The 20486-nt window shown below is 40.3% G+C and overlaps 1 protein-coding gene across 3 annotated transcripts in view; it reads left to right on the plus strand.

The window, feature by feature from the left end:
• The window catches only part of TMEM200A (transmembrane protein 200A), a 75548-nt gene extending 65883 nt beyond the window's left edge, over window positions 1–9665 (plus strand). For all 3 annotated transcript variants that reach the window (XM_070496378.1, XM_014847697.3, XM_070496376.1), the window contains one exon: window positions 6669–9665. In XM_070496378.1, the coding sequence (XP_070352479.1) occupies window positions 6685–8160 (1476 nt within the window). In that variant the 5' untranslated portion in view covers window positions 6669–6684 and the 3' untranslated portion in view covers window positions 8161–9665. The remainder of the gene's footprint in view (window positions 1–6668) is intronic.
• The last annotated feature ends 10821 nt before the right edge of the window (window positions 9666–20486 follow it).

The following is a 20486-nucleotide window of genomic DNA, read 5'->3' on the forward strand; positions in this document are numbered from 1 at the left end:
CGTATTCTGGTGAATTTTTAAACCTCAAGATAAGAATAAAAATTCAAGCATGTAACTAAGACAATACAAATATATTTAAAATAATAGGAATACTTCAGCCTATTATTGAAAAGATGAAGAAAACCATAGGACAAGGACCCTTGTGAGACAGTGAAGGACAGGATGAATTAGAATCTATCTACATGGCCAGCTCCTACTCATGCGCCAAGCCCCTATGAATGGCTGCCGCTTCTGGGATGCCTCCCCTGATTTCTCCAGATAGTGAGGAAGAGCATTCTCCAGTATCACTCCATCATAGCAATTAGTTCATTTCATTTTAAATGCGTACTTTGACTGCTTTCCCACTGAACTCTGTATTCCGCGCAATCAGAGACCAGGTATTATTAACTCTGTGCCCCTATGCCCAGCACATTTCAGTCTTTTCAAGCATCCATCAAGTCAGTTCACAGTCAACAGACGAACTTACGTATTTATTACATTCCAGGCCCTCTGCAAGGTATTGGGATAACGTGAAAAAAAATAGAAAGAGGAACATATAATCAAGAGTGAACGTTGGACTGGGAGTCTGAAAACTTGAATTCCAGTCCTATTCTTTCTGCCAATTCATTGTTGGATCTTAGATGACATTCCTGGTCCTTTCTTGGCGAAAAGGAATGTCTGGATTCAAAGACTTCTAAAGTCTCTCAATTCTGCAGGCCTATTTCCCTATCAGCATCTTAGATATAAGTGTGTGAATGCATCTAGAACCATGTCTGATGTATGGTAGGCTCAGAATGTGGTCAGAAAAGTAGGTCAGTTTGGTCAGAAGAGGACCTGAGTGTACAGGAATAAACTTCTGTGAGTGTTTAAAGACTGAAAACTGGTAGGGACTAGTGCCATGAAAAGCAAATTCCAGAATGGGTTTAAGCTTGTAAAGACAGTAAAAGGTAACAACAATAAGGCTTTTAAGATTATTATCGAAGCAAGAATAGGGGAGGATAAGCCTGAAGATAGAAGCGCTGATCTAGTGTTAATATGATACACAAGGCAGAAATCTTCCGTGTCAAGGAGAAAGAGCTTTCTGCTGCAAGAGGGGCAGTAAACATGGTCCGGAGGGGAAGATGAACCCAAGGTAGGTGAGCTGACAGTAATGGAGTGTTTGAATGAGGCAAGAGTCTACATCTGGAGTGAGAAAGGTAGAAAATGAGACTGAATTCCTGCTGGAGATTTCTGAGATCTGCAATGACTGGGTAGCATGGCAGAGGCCTGGAGATAGTCCAACAGGGTCCTGGTTTGCACAGTGAAGGTATGTTGCACAAATTTTGAGCTGGTAATCTTGATACCTGTTGCTGGCATAATTGTGGCTGATCTATGAACATTAGGAATGGAAAATAGGATGATCAAAGTGTGGCCAAAAGTTAATCCAAATTAATTTTTATTTTGGCTTGGCAGGAGAAGAATATTATGTATATCTGTCTTTTAGTTTGCTTTTGACAAAATCATATCTTTTTTTTTTCTTTTTCGAGGAAGATTAGCCCTGAGCTAACATCTGCTGCCCATCCTCCTCTTTTTGCTGAGAAAGACTGGCCCTGAGCTCAGATCCATGCCCATCTTCCTCTACTTTATACGTGGGACGCCTCCCACAGCATGGCTTCCCAAGTGGTGCCACGTCCGCACCCAGGATCCAAGCCAGTGAACCCCAGGCCGCCAAAGCAGAACATGCGCACTTAACTACTGAGCCACCGGTGGGGCCAGCCCTGACAAAATCATGATATCTTTTTAGAGAATATGGAAACGTTGAGTGTGACTAACCCTCTAGTTAGGTTTATTTATAACTAGTTGAATGGCCTCATGAGAAAGATGATTGCTGATCATTATATTCTTGAGGCCAAAGAACGTTATTTTGAGCCCTATACTTCTGCAAAGCCAGATATCAGTTTTTACTAATTACATGAATGAATAGCTACACAAATTAACAGTGTCCACCTAGGAGGAGGTGTCTAGTGAAATACCACAGGGCTCTGGGCTCTATACTTGATCTTCAAGTTCTAAAAGTTTGGATGAAGGTTTGGTTCCAGAGAAATTGATAAGCAAAAACTCTGTGCCCAAGTTAACAAAATGAAGTTTGGTGTAGCAAAATTCTTCACTTGGGTCTTTGAAGAAATAAGTACCGGCCCTGCCCTGTCAGGGAAGGTAGGGAGCAAAGAGAAGTGTGGAGATGGGGAGTGGTGTGCTCTGAGTCAGCACCTTCCTGTGCTGGAGGAGATCTGCACAGTGTGAGGGGCCTGATGCTCACCCAAGGACACGTCTTCAGCCTCATCTGTTACACCTGGCTTTTCCTGGGATGTCAGTGTGATTCGAGAAATGGAAGTCGGTTGGTCCATAGTTGCAGTTTTAAAGGCAAAGCAGCATTCTTGAAGGTCTGGTTTTCTGATGGAAACACGAATCAAAATAAGGAAAACTGACAAGGAAAGAAAACCTCGAGTGAGAGCAAATTTGGAGGTCTAGCCATATCTCAGACTCTGTAAGACCACAGACTCTGGAGCTGCCGCTGAGCTGTGTGACCTTAGGCAACTTACCTAAACTCTCTGAGCATCAGTTTTCTCCTCTGAAAAATAGAGTTCATATTATTGTCTCTGCTTCCAGAATTGTTGTGAGAATCCATATGTTCTTAGACCTAAAGCTCTTAGAATAGTGCCAGACCGTGGGCAGTCTGAGTTAGCTCTTATGCTATCATTGTTATTATTAAAACTTAGGAAGATGCTGTCGTTTGTTATGAAAAGGAGACTGTAGTTAACAGGGTCTCTATCGCCCATGCCCTCCATGCCACCAAAAAAACCAAAAGTGACCAAAGTGAGGGTGGAGGGGATGGAGTTTGGCAGCACAAATGAAAACATAGACAGAGGCTGATTTCGCTTATCCTGGACACTTTGGACCAAGTTGACATTGCAGTTTGAAGATGCAGACTACAATGTTCTCTCCAGGTTTTATAGTCTCATCAGGTGTAAGCAAAACTGCCTGTAGCATCTCAGGCTATTTCCCAGGATGAGCCTCTCATTACTGCGTTCAGCTACAAGTTGAGGTTAATTTTCCTAAGATGACGACAACGTATTTGTGTCTTACTCTGGGTCCACTGCGAATGAGTGTAAAATGCAAGTTTGAGAAAGACACTGGTCCCCTTCTGAGACCTGGCCCTCTTCCTCTCCAGCCTTACCTGGTCTCCGCCTGAGGGTTGAGCTGTATGCTTAGGGCACACTGGAGCTCTGACCTCCAGCCTTTCTTTCACTTGACCTTCTCCGAAATGCTATTCACTTGACTTTTTTTTTTTTTTAGGACGATTAGCCCTGAGCTCATATCTGCCGCCAATCCTCCTCTTTTTATTGAGGAGTCTTGGCCCTGAGCTAACATCTGTACCCATCTTCCTCTACTTTATATGTGGGACGCCTGCTACAGCATGGCTTGCCAAGCGGTGTGTAGGTCGGCGCCCAGGATCTGAACCAGCAAACACCCGGCCCCTGAAGCACAGTGCATGAACTCAGCTGCTGCACCACCAGGCTGGCCCCTCACTTGACTTTTTTCCTGTGATAAATATCAGAATGCATGAAGCCTACTGTAAAGGCCGTCCATAATTGAGACTTTCACTCTATGGGTTCTCTCAGTCCCTTTTGTTTAGATAGATTAGCTCCGTCATTAGGTTTCAAGCTCTTGAAGCCGGGACTGAGTTTGTGCCCCCTTGTTTTCCCCTCAAGGTCGGGTTGGGTTGTCTTAGTATTGAATTGCCCTCAATCACATTCAAGGAGGACATTGGCCCCCAACCTGAGCTTGCTAATCCTTGGGAGTCTTGGTGTCCCTTGGGGCCTGGCCAGCATAGTCGGGCTGAAGAAGATGTGTACTCCTTCCATTGCCCCCTCATTCTATTCTTTATTTCTAAACTCCTCCAGGAGTCTTTTCTCCTCTCATTTTCTATGCATTTTCACACTCAAACTGACCTTGCTTTATCTTGCTGTCTGGGCTCACCTGCTTTACTTGCTCACATAGGAGCCCAGTCACTCATCGCTCTTTCCCAACTTCCTGTCCTCATCTATCTTTCTCAAAATAATTGCCTCTCTTCCAGCCCCCTTTCTTCTATCAGCATCAGGAATGGAAAATGGGGATGCTAGCAGAAAATGTTTTAACAAGTGGGGGAGGACTAGGAATCTGGATGGAAGGGTAACTCAACATGGTTGCTTTTAAACCAGATAAAAGCTTTTTGCCCTTGTTTTCATTCTATTCAGAAGGATTTCAGTCTAAATCCCTATCCTGCCATATGGAAATAACTGAGTTAGATGGCTGCTATCCAATCTAAGCATTTTATTCAAACATTTGAAACTGGTTTGGGTTCTAGAATCCATAGGTTGACACTAAGCTTTGTTCTATCCAAGATTTGGGAGAAGTCCTGAGTGGTAGTATGTATACTTTTATAAATTGTGTAGACTAGAGCCGTGGGTTATGATATCGTTTGTTCTTCCAACATTAAATATTTTAATCCTAGTTAAAATTTCCCTGGAGACTGGATTTACTCACCAGCTTGTTCAGCTAGCTAAAACTGTAGATGCCGTCCACAACCCTGTTCTTTAAACACAATTCAGAAATCATAAATAGCAATTCAGAAGGAGAGGTTGATTTTGCAAGATGAGGTTTGATGCCATAACAAAACCCTCTCAGAAATTTGCCAGAGACCTTGTGAGTCTTAAAATATCCTGCGTTTCCCACCAGCCAGACTTGGCAGCTTGAGAACGATTCATAACAAATAATGACAAATATTTTACCAACTCACAAAATGTTGCTTTTTGTCTTGGTATTAATTTTCTTTGTTCACATTTTTAACTAGGAAGGTTAGTATAGTAATATGATGGTCATCCAGCTAATCTCAGGAAAAGGATTACTTCCTTACTGAGTGGTTTAGCAAATATTTCTTGACCACTGGCTATGTACAAGGTACTATATTGAATGTTTATGGTAATAAAAAGATGAATTAAACTTGATGTTTGACCACAGGAAGTGAAAGAACCAAGATGTTATAATATGGTGAGTGCTGTAGAAAACTTGCTAAAAATGCTCTGAGGAATGAGAACTCTGTGGAATTTGCTGAGTCCACCAGAGAAGCCTTCATAAAGGAAGTGGGATATGAGCTTTGATGACTAGCCAGATGTTAATATGTGAAATTAGGGGGAGAAGAAGGGGGATCTAGACAGATGAAACATTATTAACAAAGTCTCAGAAACAGTATAGTACGGAGCACAGGGAATATTGTTGGTTTTGGTTTTATGTAAATGAAAGGGAAGAGTAGAGATAAAGATAAATTTAAGTCTGAAATCTCAGATTAAACTTTGGTAGGTAGTGGGGATTATTTTATCCATTATTCCACTCTTTAAACAACTCCAGAGCTGTGTTTTGGCATAATAACCTGCCCTCCGTATGTAAGCTTGATTGTGGAGAAAGAGAAATTGGAGTTTTGAAGACTGGTTGGGAGGTTATTATAATGGTCTAGTAAGAGTTAATAAGAGTTGCACTAGGCTAGGAAGAGGAGGGTTGGAACAGAGTGGTGAAATTGATGGTGGTGAAAATTTCCAGGATTTAGAACCTGATTGGAAGATGAGAGGAAGAAAAAAGGGTGGAGTTAAAGATAACTATGAAGAGTCAAGCCTGAGAACTGACACCATCAGAAAAGTCAGACAAGTCAAGTAGTGCCGGTGGAAGGAGAATTCAGCTCTGTGTGGTGTGTGGTGGAAGGAGAGTTCAGCTTTGCTAGCAGTGCACGAATGTATATACATGTGTTCCCCGACGGAGAGTTGAAATGTGAAATTGAAACTCAGGCTATGACTTGAAATATAGGCTTGGGACTCATTAGCATAAAGGAAAGGGTGGAAGGTGTAGAAGTGGATACGGATGCCAAGAGAGAGTGTAAAGAGAAGATGGCCAAGGACAGGACCCTCGGGGGAAGGTGGTCTCCTTTTAGGTGAGGGAAGATGAGCCAAAACTGAAATAGTCAGTAAGATCAGGGAAGAGCCAGGAAGACTCAGTATCATAAAAGACTGGAGAAGAGAGTCTCAAGAAAGGAGAGGCCAGTAATATCTATGGAAACAGAGAAGTAAGGAAGATGAGAATTGAGAGGGAGATATTAAATGTGGTAGTTAAGAGTTCATTAGTGACTGTCACAAGACTGGTCTTAGAATCATAAATTGCTGGACTGTATTCTCTTTGTAAGTCTAGGGTTTTTGGGGGGCCTATTAAGTGTTCTGGATTTTTCCATTTCTTTGAAATAAAACAAATAATGAAGGATGAGGTGTGTGTGTGTGTGTGTGTATGTATGTGTGTGCACGCATGCACGTGTGAGAGAGAGAGAGAATGTGTCTTGGGACCAGGGGACTATTTTACATAATAAATGATAAAATTATTTAAGTAAAGTACACCTTGAGCTCGCATCTCATTAATAATGGAAACACTAATTCAGCCAAAAAAGGGAATCTCCAGAATTTTACATTAGTCAATAAGCAAAACTTCTACCCAAACTATGTCAATTAAAAAGATATTCTTGTGTCCCATTTCGTTATACGAAGCAACAACAATAACAAAAATATATAAATAATTGCTGAATTGGTGAGCATACCCCAGAACATACTTAGATTACCTTTCTCCCTTCTTTTCAGAATAAAAGACCAAGCTATGATAGCAACTGGAGGAGTGATAACCGGCCTGGCTGCCTTGAAGAGGCAAGACTCTGCCAGATCACAGCATCATGCTAACCTCAGCCCATCACCTGCTGCTCAAGAAAAGAAACCAGTCAGGCGTCGGCCTCGGGCTGATGTCGTGGTTGTTCGAGGCAAAATCCGGCTTTATTCCCCATCTGGTTTTTTCCTCATTTTGGGAGTGCTTATCTCCATTGTAGGAATTGCAATGGCAGTCCTTGGATATTGGCCCCAAAAAGAACATTTTATTGATGCGGAGACAACACTGTCAACGAACGAAACTCAGGTCATTCGGAACCAAGGCGGTGTGGTGGTTCGCTTCTTTGAGCAACATTTACATTCTGATAAAATGAAAATGCTTGGCCCTTTCACAATGGGGATTGGCATCTTCATTTTCATTTGTGCTAATGCCATTCTTCATGAGAACCGTGACAAAGAAACCAAAATCATACACATGAGGGATATCTATTCCACCGTCATCGACATCCACACGCTAAGGATCAAGGAGCAAAAGCATATGAATGGCATCTACACTGGTTTGATGGGAGAAACAGAAGTCAAACAAAATGGGAGCTCCTGTACCTCAAGACTGGCAGCAAATACCATTGCCTCTTTCTCAGGTTTTAGGAGCAGTTTTCGGATGGACAGCTCTGTCGAGGAGGATGAGCTTGTGCTAAATGAAAGCAAAAGTCTGGGGCATCTTATGCCACCTTTGTCCTCTGACAGCTCTGTCTCTGTCTTTGGCCTCTATCCACCTCCTTCCAAGACAACCGATGATAAGACCAGCGGCCCTAAGAAATGTGAAACCAAGTCGATTGTGTCATCATCCATCAGTGCATTCACGTTGCCTGTGATCAAACTTAATAACTGTGTTATTGATGAGCCCAGTATAGATAGCATCACGGAGGATGCTGAGAACCTCAAAAGTAGGTCAAGGAATTTGTCAATGGATTCCCTCGTGGTCCCTTTGCCCAACACCGCTGAGTCCTTCCAGCCCGTCAGCACAATGCTCCCGCGGAATAATTCCGTTGGGGAGTCATTGTCAAGTCAGTACAAGTCCTCTGTGGCCCTTGGAGCTGGGGCTGGACAGCTCTTATCTCCTGGGGCTGCTAGAAGACAGTTTGGGTCCAACACATCCTTGCATTTGCTCTCGTCGCATTCAAAGTCCTTAGACTTAGACCGGGGTCCCTCCACCCTGACTGTTCAGGCAGAACAACGGAAACATCCAAGTTGGCCTCGGTTGGATCGAAGCAACAGCAAAGGGTACATGAAACTAGAGAACAAAGAGGACCCGATGGAGCGATTGCTCGTGCCCCAAGCCACAATCAAAAAAGACTTTACCAATAAGGAGAAGCTTATTATGATTTCAAGATCTCACAATAATTTGAGTTTTGAACATGATGAATTTTTGAGTAACAACCTAAAGCGAGGAACTTCTGAAACAAGGTTTTAATGTTAAAAAACATATCATTTTACAAGGCTATATATTTTAAAACTATTTTCACTAGTGTTTCCTCATTAAACATTGCTTGTAAGCCTTTTTAATCAAATGGTTTGTAGTGTATTAGACCTGGCTACTTAATTCTCTGGAGATGGTTGTATGCTCTGGTTACTTATGATGGCAGTATTCTATATTATCACATATGATTTTATTTTTCCCACTTATTTGAAAGCTTATGATCTCTTTCCACTCATGATATTTTATTAATATGAATTCAAAATACTTCCATCTGAATTAAAGTTCCTTTTCTTTTCTTTTAAGTTCTTTCATTGATGCTCATATTTATAGAACGAAGTGTCCAGTTAGCAAAAGGTAGGGTACCAAGTGTGGACTAGAAGTACCAAATTCCAGCCCAAGATTCAACGTGTATTTATAAATGAGTGTGAGTGCAAATCAAGATGTGATTTTCTGAATAGTTGCTTTTATATAGGATTGGTTAAATTGTTTAAAATGGAAAAGATCTAGCTTCTGTGTGAGCTAAATAATATGAATTGGTTAAATTAGTTTAGTTCTGTGTGAGCTAATTGATATGAATTGATCAAGTCAATTATGACTTCTACTCGGAATTCTAGGAAGATAGTATTTTTTTCAAAATCAGTTCTATTTTTAGTGATATGTTATCAAGAAACCATGTATTCAAGAACCATGGCTGAGAATGCCAGATATTCTTAGGGGTAAATAGCTATAATTTTAGATATTCAGAATCAAAATTTCTTTGCAGCTGACTTGAAAAATGAATGAACCAATATAGTTTTTAGAAATGCTATCTTAAAGTAATTATATCCATGAAGAAAATATTGACTAATGAATTAAAATACATTATATGCTAGTTAATGTTGATAGTCTCTGTACCTTTTCCAGGTCGTCTCTGTTACCCACTATCTACTCATTCCCACATCCTTATTATCCCCCAATATTTTTTAGATCCTGTTATTTGGAAAATAATCAGCTAACCTTGACATTTCTTTTTATCTTCGCATATCACTAACTTGGTGGTTCAAGAGAAATTAGTCCTTGATAAATTGCCTTGAAATTTACTTTGTGCTGGAAAACCTTATGAGGACTCCAAAGACTTTCTTATGGTGTAATAAATATTTAGGATTGTGGTTCTCAGTTATTGAAAATTATAAATATTAAAATAGATTTTTCATCAGAAAATTTTCATGTTTTCCATTAAGGTAACATAATTTTAAGAATTGTTTCATGGAATACTCAGGAAATTTTACAAGTTTTCCCCGATGTGTAAATGTTTCTGAACATCAGTGTTGCAGATATTATGGAAGAGGAGAAGGAAGATATATTTCTGTTTGTAGCTCCCCATGATTCCCCCTGTGTTGGCGTCATGAGCTTGCCTGAGGCACAGTGTTACTTGTTAGAACATCAGGCCTGTGTATTGTAATACAGTGGGCTCAATATTTTACTATAAAGCATTTAATAAACTTCTGTTCTTAATAGAAGTTTGTGTTCTTCATACATTTGCCATTATTTTCTAAATAAAATGTACATTTCTGCTTAAAGTACTGTTTCTCAAACTTTGAGGTACATTCTACTGAAGGTTCTTGATACCCTGGTATAGGTACTGGGTGCTGTGGCTTTTTTATTTTGCTTCTATTTGGTTAAAGAGCTAGGTCCATCCACCTGTTGAATTAGGCTCTTTTCATATTTTGTCATCTTGATGTGATGGTTAATTTTATGTGTCAACTTGATGGGGCTAAGGGATGCCCACATTTCTAGGTGTGTCTGTTAGGGTGTCTCCAGAAGAGATTAGCTTGAATCTGTAGATGAAGTAAACAAAATTGTCCTCACTAAGGCAGGTGGACATTGTCCAATCCGTTGAAGGCCTGAATAGAACAAAAAGGCAGAGAAAGGGCTAATTCCCTCTCTCTGCTTCAGCTGGGACATCCATCTTCTCCTGCCTTTGGACGTCAGTGCTCCCGGTCCTCAGGCCTTCAGACTCAGACGGGGCCTTGAGTTTGTACCAGAACTACACCACCAGCTTTCTGGGCCTCTCTAGCTTACAGAGAGGCGGGAAATCGTAGGACTTCTTGGCTTCCACAGTCACGTGAGCCAATCCCTCATAATAAATCTCTCTATGTATCCTGTTGGCTCAGTTTCTCTGGAGAACCCTGTTTAATACACTTGGGATCATTTCCACTTAAAATTTCATTGACTCTCTGGAAAATAACGCGATGTATAGCATCTAGCAAATGTCAGTGATACTCCCAGATTTGAAAACGATGGCTCTCAACACCTTTGATGTGACAAATGACTAAAGCTGTATAATTTGCTCAGTTCACCCCTGAAAGGGCTGTAGCAACTTGAAGAGGACTAAACAGCATGGGTCTTGAAGGATCCCAAAAAAGGAATTTGGGGCTCAAAGCAGTGATTCCTAGTCAACCTTCTCTCCATCAAAAAGCCTGAGGTTTTTATTTACCAAACAAATTAACTTTATCAAATGATAAATAGTTTTCTCATTTTAAATTAGTCAAAGACACTTGTTGCTAATTAAAGCTTCAGATGAATGGGAAGTAGCTAATGTTAGCGTATCAACTTGGTATAATTCCACCCAAAAACAAAGAAACCTGAAATTAGTTAGACTGTATTCTGTACACTTCCCTTGGGCTTTTATAGGCATTGAAAATTATTTAGAAACTCCATTTCTTCCTCTGGGAAACCCCAGGAATCTGGTCCGTGGGCTAGCTGCCTCCAGTCCAGTTTCTACGGCGTGTGGCTGATCTGAGTATTAGCCTGCTCGGGCTGCCATAACAAAATACCTAACACTGGGTGGCTTAAACAATAGAAACTTCTTTTCTCACAGATCTAGAGGCTAGAGGTCCAAGATAAAGGTGTTTGGTCTCTCCTGAGGCCTGTCTCCTCGGCTTGCAGAAGGTCACCTTCTTGCTGTGTCTTCACATGGCCTTTGCTCTGTGTCTGCTCATCTCTTCTTATAAGGACACCATCATACTGGATTAGAGCCCCACCCTGTCAGTCTGTTTCACCTTAATCACCTTTTTAAAGGCCCTATCCCCAAATATGGTTACATCCTGAGGTACAGGGGCTTAGAATTTAAACATGTGAATACAAGGGGCACAATTCAGCCCATGCCATGGGCTGTACCCTTGAGAGGTGGGAAAGCTGAGAGAGAGTTTTCTTAGCTGAGCAGGTGGGAAGACCGCAACATCCCCCATGGCTTTGCCACCCCAGCTCCATAGCCTTGTGTAAATCACTTAAACTGTCAATTTCAGTTAATTCAACTTCAATTAATTTCTTAATTTCAGGCCTTAGATTCCTCAGCTGTGAACTGAGATGAGTGAGAACATAAACTATAAGGTCGTTTCTAACTCTAAAGGTCCAGGGTTCTTGGTGCTCTGGGATGAAGATGCACTGCCTCTCACTATCTCATTCCTCCAGTTTGCTTCTCAAATGAGAGGCAGGACCTGTGGTGGAGCAGAGTGGTTAGACTCATGGATGTTGGAGCCAGAGTACTGGGTGCAAATCCTGGCTCTGCCACTTTCTTGTCAAGTGGCCGTGGGCATGGGCAATGACTCATCAGAGGTGCTGAGAACTGGTGAGGCAAGCCCACCAATGCGTACCAATCAAGGGTCAGCCCCGTTCCCCAGCTGCTGTAGAGTAAATGAGCTGATGCTCATAGAGGGTCGGGGATGATGCTGGGGTGCACACAGAGTGAGCATTCAACATATATGTGCTGTTACTACCTAAAGGGTCACCTAAGAGCTTTCCAACCTTCACCTCCTCTCCATCCCACCCCCAAATATATCCCCTGTGGTAGGGTGAATAAAGGCCCCCTAAAAATGCCCATGTCCCACTCCCTGGAACCTGCGGATATTACCTTATATGGCAAAATAGACTTGCAACTCTAAGTTAAGGATCTTGAAATGGGGGACAGTATCTTGGATTATTCAGGTGGGATCAATGTAACCACAAGAGTCCTTAAAAGAAGGAGGCAGAGGAGGATTGACTACAGAGGAGAAGATGATGTGAGCAAAGCACAGAGAGAATGGAAGATGCTAAGATCCCGGCTTTGAAGATGGAGGGAGGAGCCAAGAGCCAAGAAATGCAAAGAACAAAGCTCTAGAAGCTGGAAAAAGCCAACAAGTGGATTTTCCCCTCAGAGCCTCCACAGGAACAAGCCCTACGGACACCTTGACTTTAGCCAACTGAAACTGATTTTGGAATCCTGGCTTCCAAAACTGTAAGAGAACAAACATGTGATAAATAGACATAAATAAATTTAATCCACTAAGTTTGTGTAATTTGTTACAGTAGCCATAGGGAACTAATACTTTCCCGCAAACCAGAGAAGCTTCTTCAGAACAGTGAGCCAGGAGTTGGCAGATTTATAAGCAAGGTGGAAGGTATCCAGACCAGGTGATGGCAGGTGGCCTAAAGCAGAACGTCTGATCAGTTTTAGATTCACTTTAGCGTTGATAATCTTAATGTAAGTATAATAACCTAAACAAAAGAGGCAGAGCTTCTTTGAAGCAGGAAATAATGATTTTGATACTTAACACAAGCTATAAAATCCCATAGTTGGCTAACAGCAGCCACCAATTGTAAAAGCTTTCAGGCTCAAATTAGTGTTTCTGTCTGTATAATTTTAGAAGAAAAAGTGGTAATACTGGTAAAAAGGAAAACTTTTTTTAGCACAATATTGTTTCAAAATTAGTTACTTGTTTTAGCAGTGCAAATTTAACCCTTTTTAATACTTACAGAAACACATCATGTAAAATAAAAATTTGAAGTAAAGTAAATCTGCAAAAAAAGATCCATCAGGCCTGCCCAAGAACCGGGCTCATTAAAGGCACAGAATTAGGTCACATAACCTTTACATGTCGGCAGGTCAATTCCGATTCTTGAAACCGTCTTTGGTAAACTTACTTACATTTATATTTCTTCTGCTGCTGACAGTGTACAAAAAGAGAAAATAAGGAATAAAGAGGATACAGGAAACCTACGCATAGGATCTCGTCATTCTCACAACATCAAGTTGGTTTTTGCTATAATCCCAAACTTAGTGTGTTTTCTTATTGATTCCCTTTACTACTGGTTAGTTCAGTAGCTATTGTATTACAGAAATGATTGAAAAAATTCATTTTAGTTTTGTCTCCTTTCCTATTAATTCACCAAGTAATAGTTTGAGGTTTCTAATAATTCTCTAGTTCTTTCTCATCATCCAATAGCACAGACTGTGTCTCCAGGAGCATGTGCACTCTACAAATTAGATTAAGATTTTGTTTGCAGTGCAATTGTTTATAATCTAGACAAGGCCACAATACTTGTGGTACAAAATATAGAATACTTGCTAATAGAAACACAAAAATCTGGAATTTAGAAGCAATAAGGACATTAGAGCTGACGCCCAGTGGAACACAGAAGTTAGTGTCCAAATCAGGACTGGAATCCAGGACTCTTGATTGCCAGTATCCACATCAATTAAAATCAAACCAGGCTTTTAAAAACATATATTCAAAATCTGATGAATAGATTTGGGGTTTTTTAGGACTCGTAGAGAGAATAGTATCTAAAATCTCAGGCAGAAAATATAGTTTGAAATGTTCGTAATATCTTAGAAGGGTGTGTGGGGTGAGTGGGGGTGGGAGGTGATATACGAGGGACTAACCCTATCAAAGTTACAGAATTTGGAATGGGAGTTTTTAGTATTTATTTTAACACTGATTTCCTGTTTTTTAATATATTAACTATGTAACTCTGACATGAAAATTATGCCATTTCGCCCTTCTGAGCCATTGTATTATCTTTGAACAAGATCTATGGAACTAAAATGAGTAATTTGCATCCATATTCAATAAACCACATGAACTAGAAGGAAGATGGCAAGCCAAGGAGGAGGGAAGGAAGCAGTGTGGGATTTTGGGGACAGAGGGAGGAGAAAATGCAATATGTGTTTCCTGCTTATTGAAAACCCATGCACAGCAAAAGACATTCCGTTTACACTTTATTTGGAATAAAACCAAGCTCATAATTTTTAATCACTGAAACGGTGAGAAAATATTCTTAGTTGATTTTAAAATATGTTTTAGTAGACGTTGACAATGTGTATTAATCCAGCTCATTTGAGTCATTCACCCTAAGGGTTAGTGGATTAATCATTAATTTGAAGTTGTCAACTAATGAGTCATCAATAGCTCAAAGCTGTTCAGAAATTATTATTTACAAAATGAAATTACTTTCTTTCTGCATTCAGATATTTTCTGTCTTCAGTAGGTATATATTTTTCCCCAAAGCATTTCCAAATTCCAAATGCATTACCCTGTGTTGTCATTTACAATGTTAATAACCTGAGAAGTCAAATTAACTTTCCAGCCCGTTAGTTGAAGAGTTAAAGAGATACCTTTCAAAGTCTCTTGCATTTTATGAGCTTGTTTTTATAGTCTATTACTGACTCAGGGCCTTAAGAGAGTCGAATAAAATATATATGAGCAAAAAGTATGAAGGACATAGAGAACCTGGATTATATTCAATATAGGCTCTAATTATCCCTAATAGTGTAGTATGTTCATTACCATTTAACAGACAGGACAAAATTCTCTTGTGAAGAAATCTAAGTGAAATATATTCTCTTTGGCATGTGAACACTACATTGTGCTTTATATTGACTAACAATGTGTTCATCAGCTTACAAAGTAAATTTAATACAAGCCATTCTTTTCTTACTCTAGAGTTCTGGCAGTGACATACACTAAGAAATTTTGATACAAAATATTGTAAGTTTATAAAATTACACCAAAACATCTAGTCTTCAAACTATAGCCTTCTCTCAAATATTTAAATATTTAGTATTTAATCTATGGATCATTCAGACAGAACCCTGCATAGTCTCTCTCATTACTCCTCTGACCTTATCAACTACTCCCCCTCACTCAGCTGCACCCACTCGCTTTTCTTCCTGTGCATGGAACACAACAGGCTTTTACCTGCTTTAAGGCTTTCTCCACTGTATGCCTTTTTGCCTGAAATGCTATTCCTCCAGACAGCAGCCCCTGCCCTGGACCAAGTGGCGTACCTTCCTCATTTCAGAGGCTGAGATAGTATTTATGGTTTACTCCTTTCTCATGCTTTCTCCCTCCCCCAGCTCCCCAAAGCATAGCTTGAAACTACATCTGTGTCCTGCCTCCTTTGGACCACAGAGGCTGATTCTTACCGGAGCTGTGTCTTTCACATCTTCCTCTCTTGCTCTCCTGTCATTAGCTGTTCCCTGTCTATTTAGGTTCTCAACCACACCTAGGTTTTTCCTTTTGATCTGACACCCCAAGCTACTTCTTCCCCTTTGCTTTCAGGGCTTTCTTCAACTATTATTCATACATTTAAAGTTATTTGCATGATATTACCGGTTATGGAAATAATGTGTGGTCGCTATAAAAAACAAACCTGTCCCAACAAAATGGAACTGTATAACTGAGAAAGTGAAATGTCCCCCATGATCCCACCCTCAGACAGCCACTGTCACAATCACTTCTTGAGAGCCCATTGTGTACCAGGCATTGTGCTAGGCACTGCAGAAACAAAGCCAATTAAGACATTGCCCGTCCTTCAAAGAGCTTACAAAACTCGGGTAACCAAATCCTCCTTCACTGCGTGGACATAGCCAGTGGACAAAGGCCATGGCCTTTAGCTCACACCTTGCTCTGGACACGAACCATTCACTCTGGCCTGGGTCACCGTCCTGCCTCTATGGTCCGCTCTAGCCTTGTGGATGAACAGAACTCCTGCTGACAGCATGAAGGATGAGGAGGTGGAAACCATGGACTCAGAATGAAGAGGCTGGATAAGGCTGGGAAGACCAAAGGCAAACAGTTTTGAAAAGACTATATCTGACATGATCCAGAAACTCAAAAATTGTTTAGTCATGTCACCTATAACGGAATGGATTTGAGTATATTCTAAGTTTCTTGCTTTCTCAGTGACAGATCTTCTGAAAACTAAAATCATTATAAAAAAAACGAAAGGAAGAAATCCCTTAGGGTAAAACTAAGTCTTCTAAACCTTGAGAAGCAGAGTGACGCATATTCCCAGCAACACTTGAAAAAGCACCCGGGTGAGGAGATGCCCTTGACCTGCCCAGAGGATGCCCTAGGGAAATTTTAACATGTGTCTGTTTGCAGGTCAGCCTTCATACTCTCCTCTTCCTCTCTATGCACACGTTCTTTGGAAGTAACTTCCTCCATCCTCTGAGCTCCCAAGAGGAAAAGCTCTAAAATGATCATTCATGGTTGTTAATTGATTAATTGATTACAACTTATTTTAAGCCTTTTCTCTCTAGCTGTGGAGTCGAACACCACTGTTGTCCAGTAAATGGTCCCAGTCTTGGGTGGGGCAGGGGAAATAATACTTCCGCAGGCTCTGTTCTTCTCCTGGAAATTCTCTTCTCAAGAAGGGAAAACCAGGCCTGGCTTAACTGCCAGAGAACTATTTTCAGGAACTGCTGGGAATGGAGGAGCCTAAGTCCCATATCACCTGGTTTTTTCTAGGACCTAGAAATGCTACATTCCCTGCATACCAGCCCCTCCCCCAACTCCTCCTCCTCTCTTCTCTGCCTGAATTTGGATTCCACTACCTTCTCGTCCCTTAGCCTTATTCCTCCTCCAACTTCCTAACCCTTTATTCCAAGTCTCCTGAGTACATACTTTGTGGTTTTCATGGGCACAAATAACCATTAAGTTCTTTTTGGTCGTTTATATAACTCACCAATAGTCACGGATCTGTGTAGCTAGTCTCTCCCCTTGCTGCCAGGTTATAATGAAGGCAAGTCTCCTACCAAGTTCTGTGACGATAGAGACATTTATTAGCAAGTAGGAGAAAAACTGTTCTGTAAACCTGATAAGGTTCTAATTCACCAAGAATTTATATGCTCCTCTTCCCCTCTAGGGGAGGGAGAAGTTTTCCTCAACCCTCTTAGAGTTCCTGACTGGGTCTGAAAATTAAACTAACAAAGCTAGATTAACAGGGAAAAGCACACATACAAATTTTATTAAATTCTTCCATGTACGTGGGTGCCTTCATTCAAGAGAATGAAGATCGAAGAAGTGACCAGAGCAGGAAGGCTTTATACCTTTCAGACAAGGAAATAATAAATTTGTGAGGAATTCACAAGACAAAGGAGTTTGGGCTTGGGGTACCAAATGGTGAATTAACAAGTTGTGTTTACACAGCCTTCTCAGCCCTAAATTCTCTCCTCCGGTGAGGAGGATGTCTCCCTTCCTCCTGGTACAGGGGGGCACCCTTCGCCTGGGAGATTTATTTCCTCCTTTCAGGGAAGAAGAGCAAGTAGGGGGAGGTGCATCTGCCATTTTCTCAAACTCCTTCAGCTTAAACTGGTCAGTACGCCAAGGGGCCGTATTTTGGGATAGCGTGTTCTGAACCCCATCAGTATCTTTCATAACAGTTTCATTCAAGGCAGACACGATAACAATCTAAAGTAGAGGTTCCCAAACTCTTTTTGGCTCAGGAACCCTTTATACTCTTAAAACTTGTTGAAGGCTCCAAAGAAATTTTGATTATGTGTTTTATGTCTAAGGGCATTTATTGTATTGGAAAATAAAACTGAGAACTTTCTAATATATAAACACACCTCCCACTAGTTGTCAGAGCAATGATGTTTTCATGCATCGTATAGCCTCTGGAAAACTCCATGGTACACTCCTGAGAATGAGAGCAAAAAAGCAAACATAACCTTATTATTAGGAAAATAATTTCCACCTCACAGACCTCTTCCAAGTCTTGAGGTCCCTGGGGGTCCCAGAAACACACTTTCAGAATCACTGATCTATCTGAACAGAGATTTCGCCAAAGAAGATATACAGATGGCCAACAGGTGCATGAAAAGATGCCCAACATCATTAACTATGAGGGAAATGCAAATCAAAACTACAATGAGATATCACCTCACTCTGGTCAGAATGGCTATAATTAACAAGACAGGAAACAACACGTGTTGGAGAGGATGTGGGGAGAAGGGAACACTTGTACACTGCTGGTGGGAGTGTAAACTGGTGCAGCCACTATGGAAAGCAGTATGGAGTATCCTCAGAAAGTTGCAAATAGATCTACCACATGATCCAGTATTTCATTGCTGGGTATTTATCCAAAGAACTTGAAAACACAAATGCATAAAGACACATACACCCTTATGTCCATCACAACATATTCACAATAGCCAAGACTTGGAAGCAACCTAGGTGCCCATCAAGGGATGAATGGATAAAGAAGATGTGGCATATATACACAATGGAATACCACTCAGCCATAAGAAAAGACGAAATCTGGCCACTTGTGACAACATGGATGGATCTTGAGGGTATTATGCTAAGTGAAATAACTCAGAGGGAGAAAGTCAAATACCACATGATCTCACTCATAAGTAGAAGAAAAAACAATGACAAACAAACACATAGCAAAAGAGATTGGTTTGATGGTTACCAGAGGGGAAGGGGGGAGGCGGGGGAAGGGGTGATTAGGCATACAGCTGTGGTGATGGGTTATAATTAGTCTTTGTGTGGTGAACATGATGTAATCTAAACAGAATTCAAAATATATTATGATGTACATGTGAAAGTTATATAATGTTATAATCCAATGTTACTGCTATAAAAGCAAAAATTAAAATTAAAAACTAAAATTAAATTTAAAAATAGATGGTACATAAATAATAACACTAAGAAAAAAAAAGAATCACTGATCTAGAGTCAGGATTCAGTTATTCAAAAATGGGCAGATGCAACTAGAATCCTCTGAACCAATATCTGGATATTGAACAATTTAGGAATAAATCCTCAGGCATCATCTTTAATGGTAAAAGATGAAGAAGGAAATAAAAGGGATCCCAGGACTTTTAAACCTGTTCCTACAACTGCAGGGATAACTCCAAAACATTTTAGCCAATCTTCTTGTCTTAAATTCCACAGATTTCACAAGTGGAAGCCTATCTCTCACATCCATTTTTGTTTTTAGCAAGCTACTCGTTTTCATAATGGAAACTCATTTCTAATATCATTTTACTAATGAGCAAAGTCTCTGCTGTTGATGAGAGGTTAAAAAAAGAAAAAGGTCGAGGTCTCACCCCACTACCATTACCCAGTGAGTTATTTTGGAGCAGGTCCCAGATATAGCATTTCATCTGTAAATGTTCCAGCATTTATCCCTAGAGGAGTCTCCTTTCATCTTAATTTAATCACAACACCATCACCACACCAAAAAAGTTAACACTAATTCCTTAATATTATCAAATACTCACTTGGTATTCAAATTTCCCCCAATTGTTTCATAATTTTTTTTCTGTTGGTTTCTTCATATCAGAATACAAACAAGGTCCACACATTATAATCAGTTAATATTTCTCTCTTAATCTTTAGGTTCCTCTTCCTTTTTTTTTCCTTGCAAATTCTTTGTTGAAGAAACCAAATCCACATTTTGGATTCAACTGATTGCTTCCCTCTGGTGTTATTTCAGAAGTTTCTCTGGCCCATATGTCCTATGTATGGGTTGTCTGATCAGTGAGGTTTTTTGGCCAGAGCATTTTATAGATGGTATTGTGGACTTCTCATTGGATCCCCATAGGAGGCATATGAGACCCATGGTCTCTTTTATGATTTTAAGATTGTTAAGTGGGATGTTAAAATTGGATTGTGTTGGAAATGGGAAATAATCTTTATTGAATTAAACCACTGAGATTTCTGGGATTTTCTGTTATTCGTCATTATTGATACATCTCTAGTAACATCTCTGTGTCCAGGAGGAGTATTATAAAGTAAATTACAGGCATCAAAGCAATCATTTTTGACATGATTGATTTTTTTTGTTTTTGGTGAGGAAGATTGACGGTGAACTAATATCCATGTCACTCTTCCACTATTTTGTATGTGGGACACCACCACAGCATGGCTTGATGAGAGGGGCATAGGTCTGCGCCTGGGATCTGAACTCGTGAACCCTGGGCTGCTGAAGTGGAGCTCGCAAACTTAACCGCTATGCCACCAGGACAGCCCCTGACATGACTGATTTTTTAAACTATTTTCATAATGTAACCCTCTTTACCTGAAGTGCATAACTATTTCTATTATCATTTCTCCCTCTGATACTAAAATTTCTGAGAGAAATATGTGACTGGAACTCTTTGTTGATAATGATTTTATCATCTTTTAAAACCAGGACAACTTAATCTCCAACCAACCATGCCAGGTAACAAAGATTTTTTTTAATTGTCTCCATTTTCCAGTAAGTCTTTTGTTTAAACAGTAATC

This window comes from Equus asinus, chromosome 24 (assembly GCF_041296235.1).
Source record: "Equus asinus isolate D_3611 breed Donkey chromosome 24, EquAss-T2T_v2, whole genome shotgun sequence".
In the NCBI taxonomy this organism is placed as follows: domain Eukaryota; kingdom Metazoa; phylum Chordata; class Mammalia; order Perissodactyla; family Equidae; genus Equus; species Equus asinus.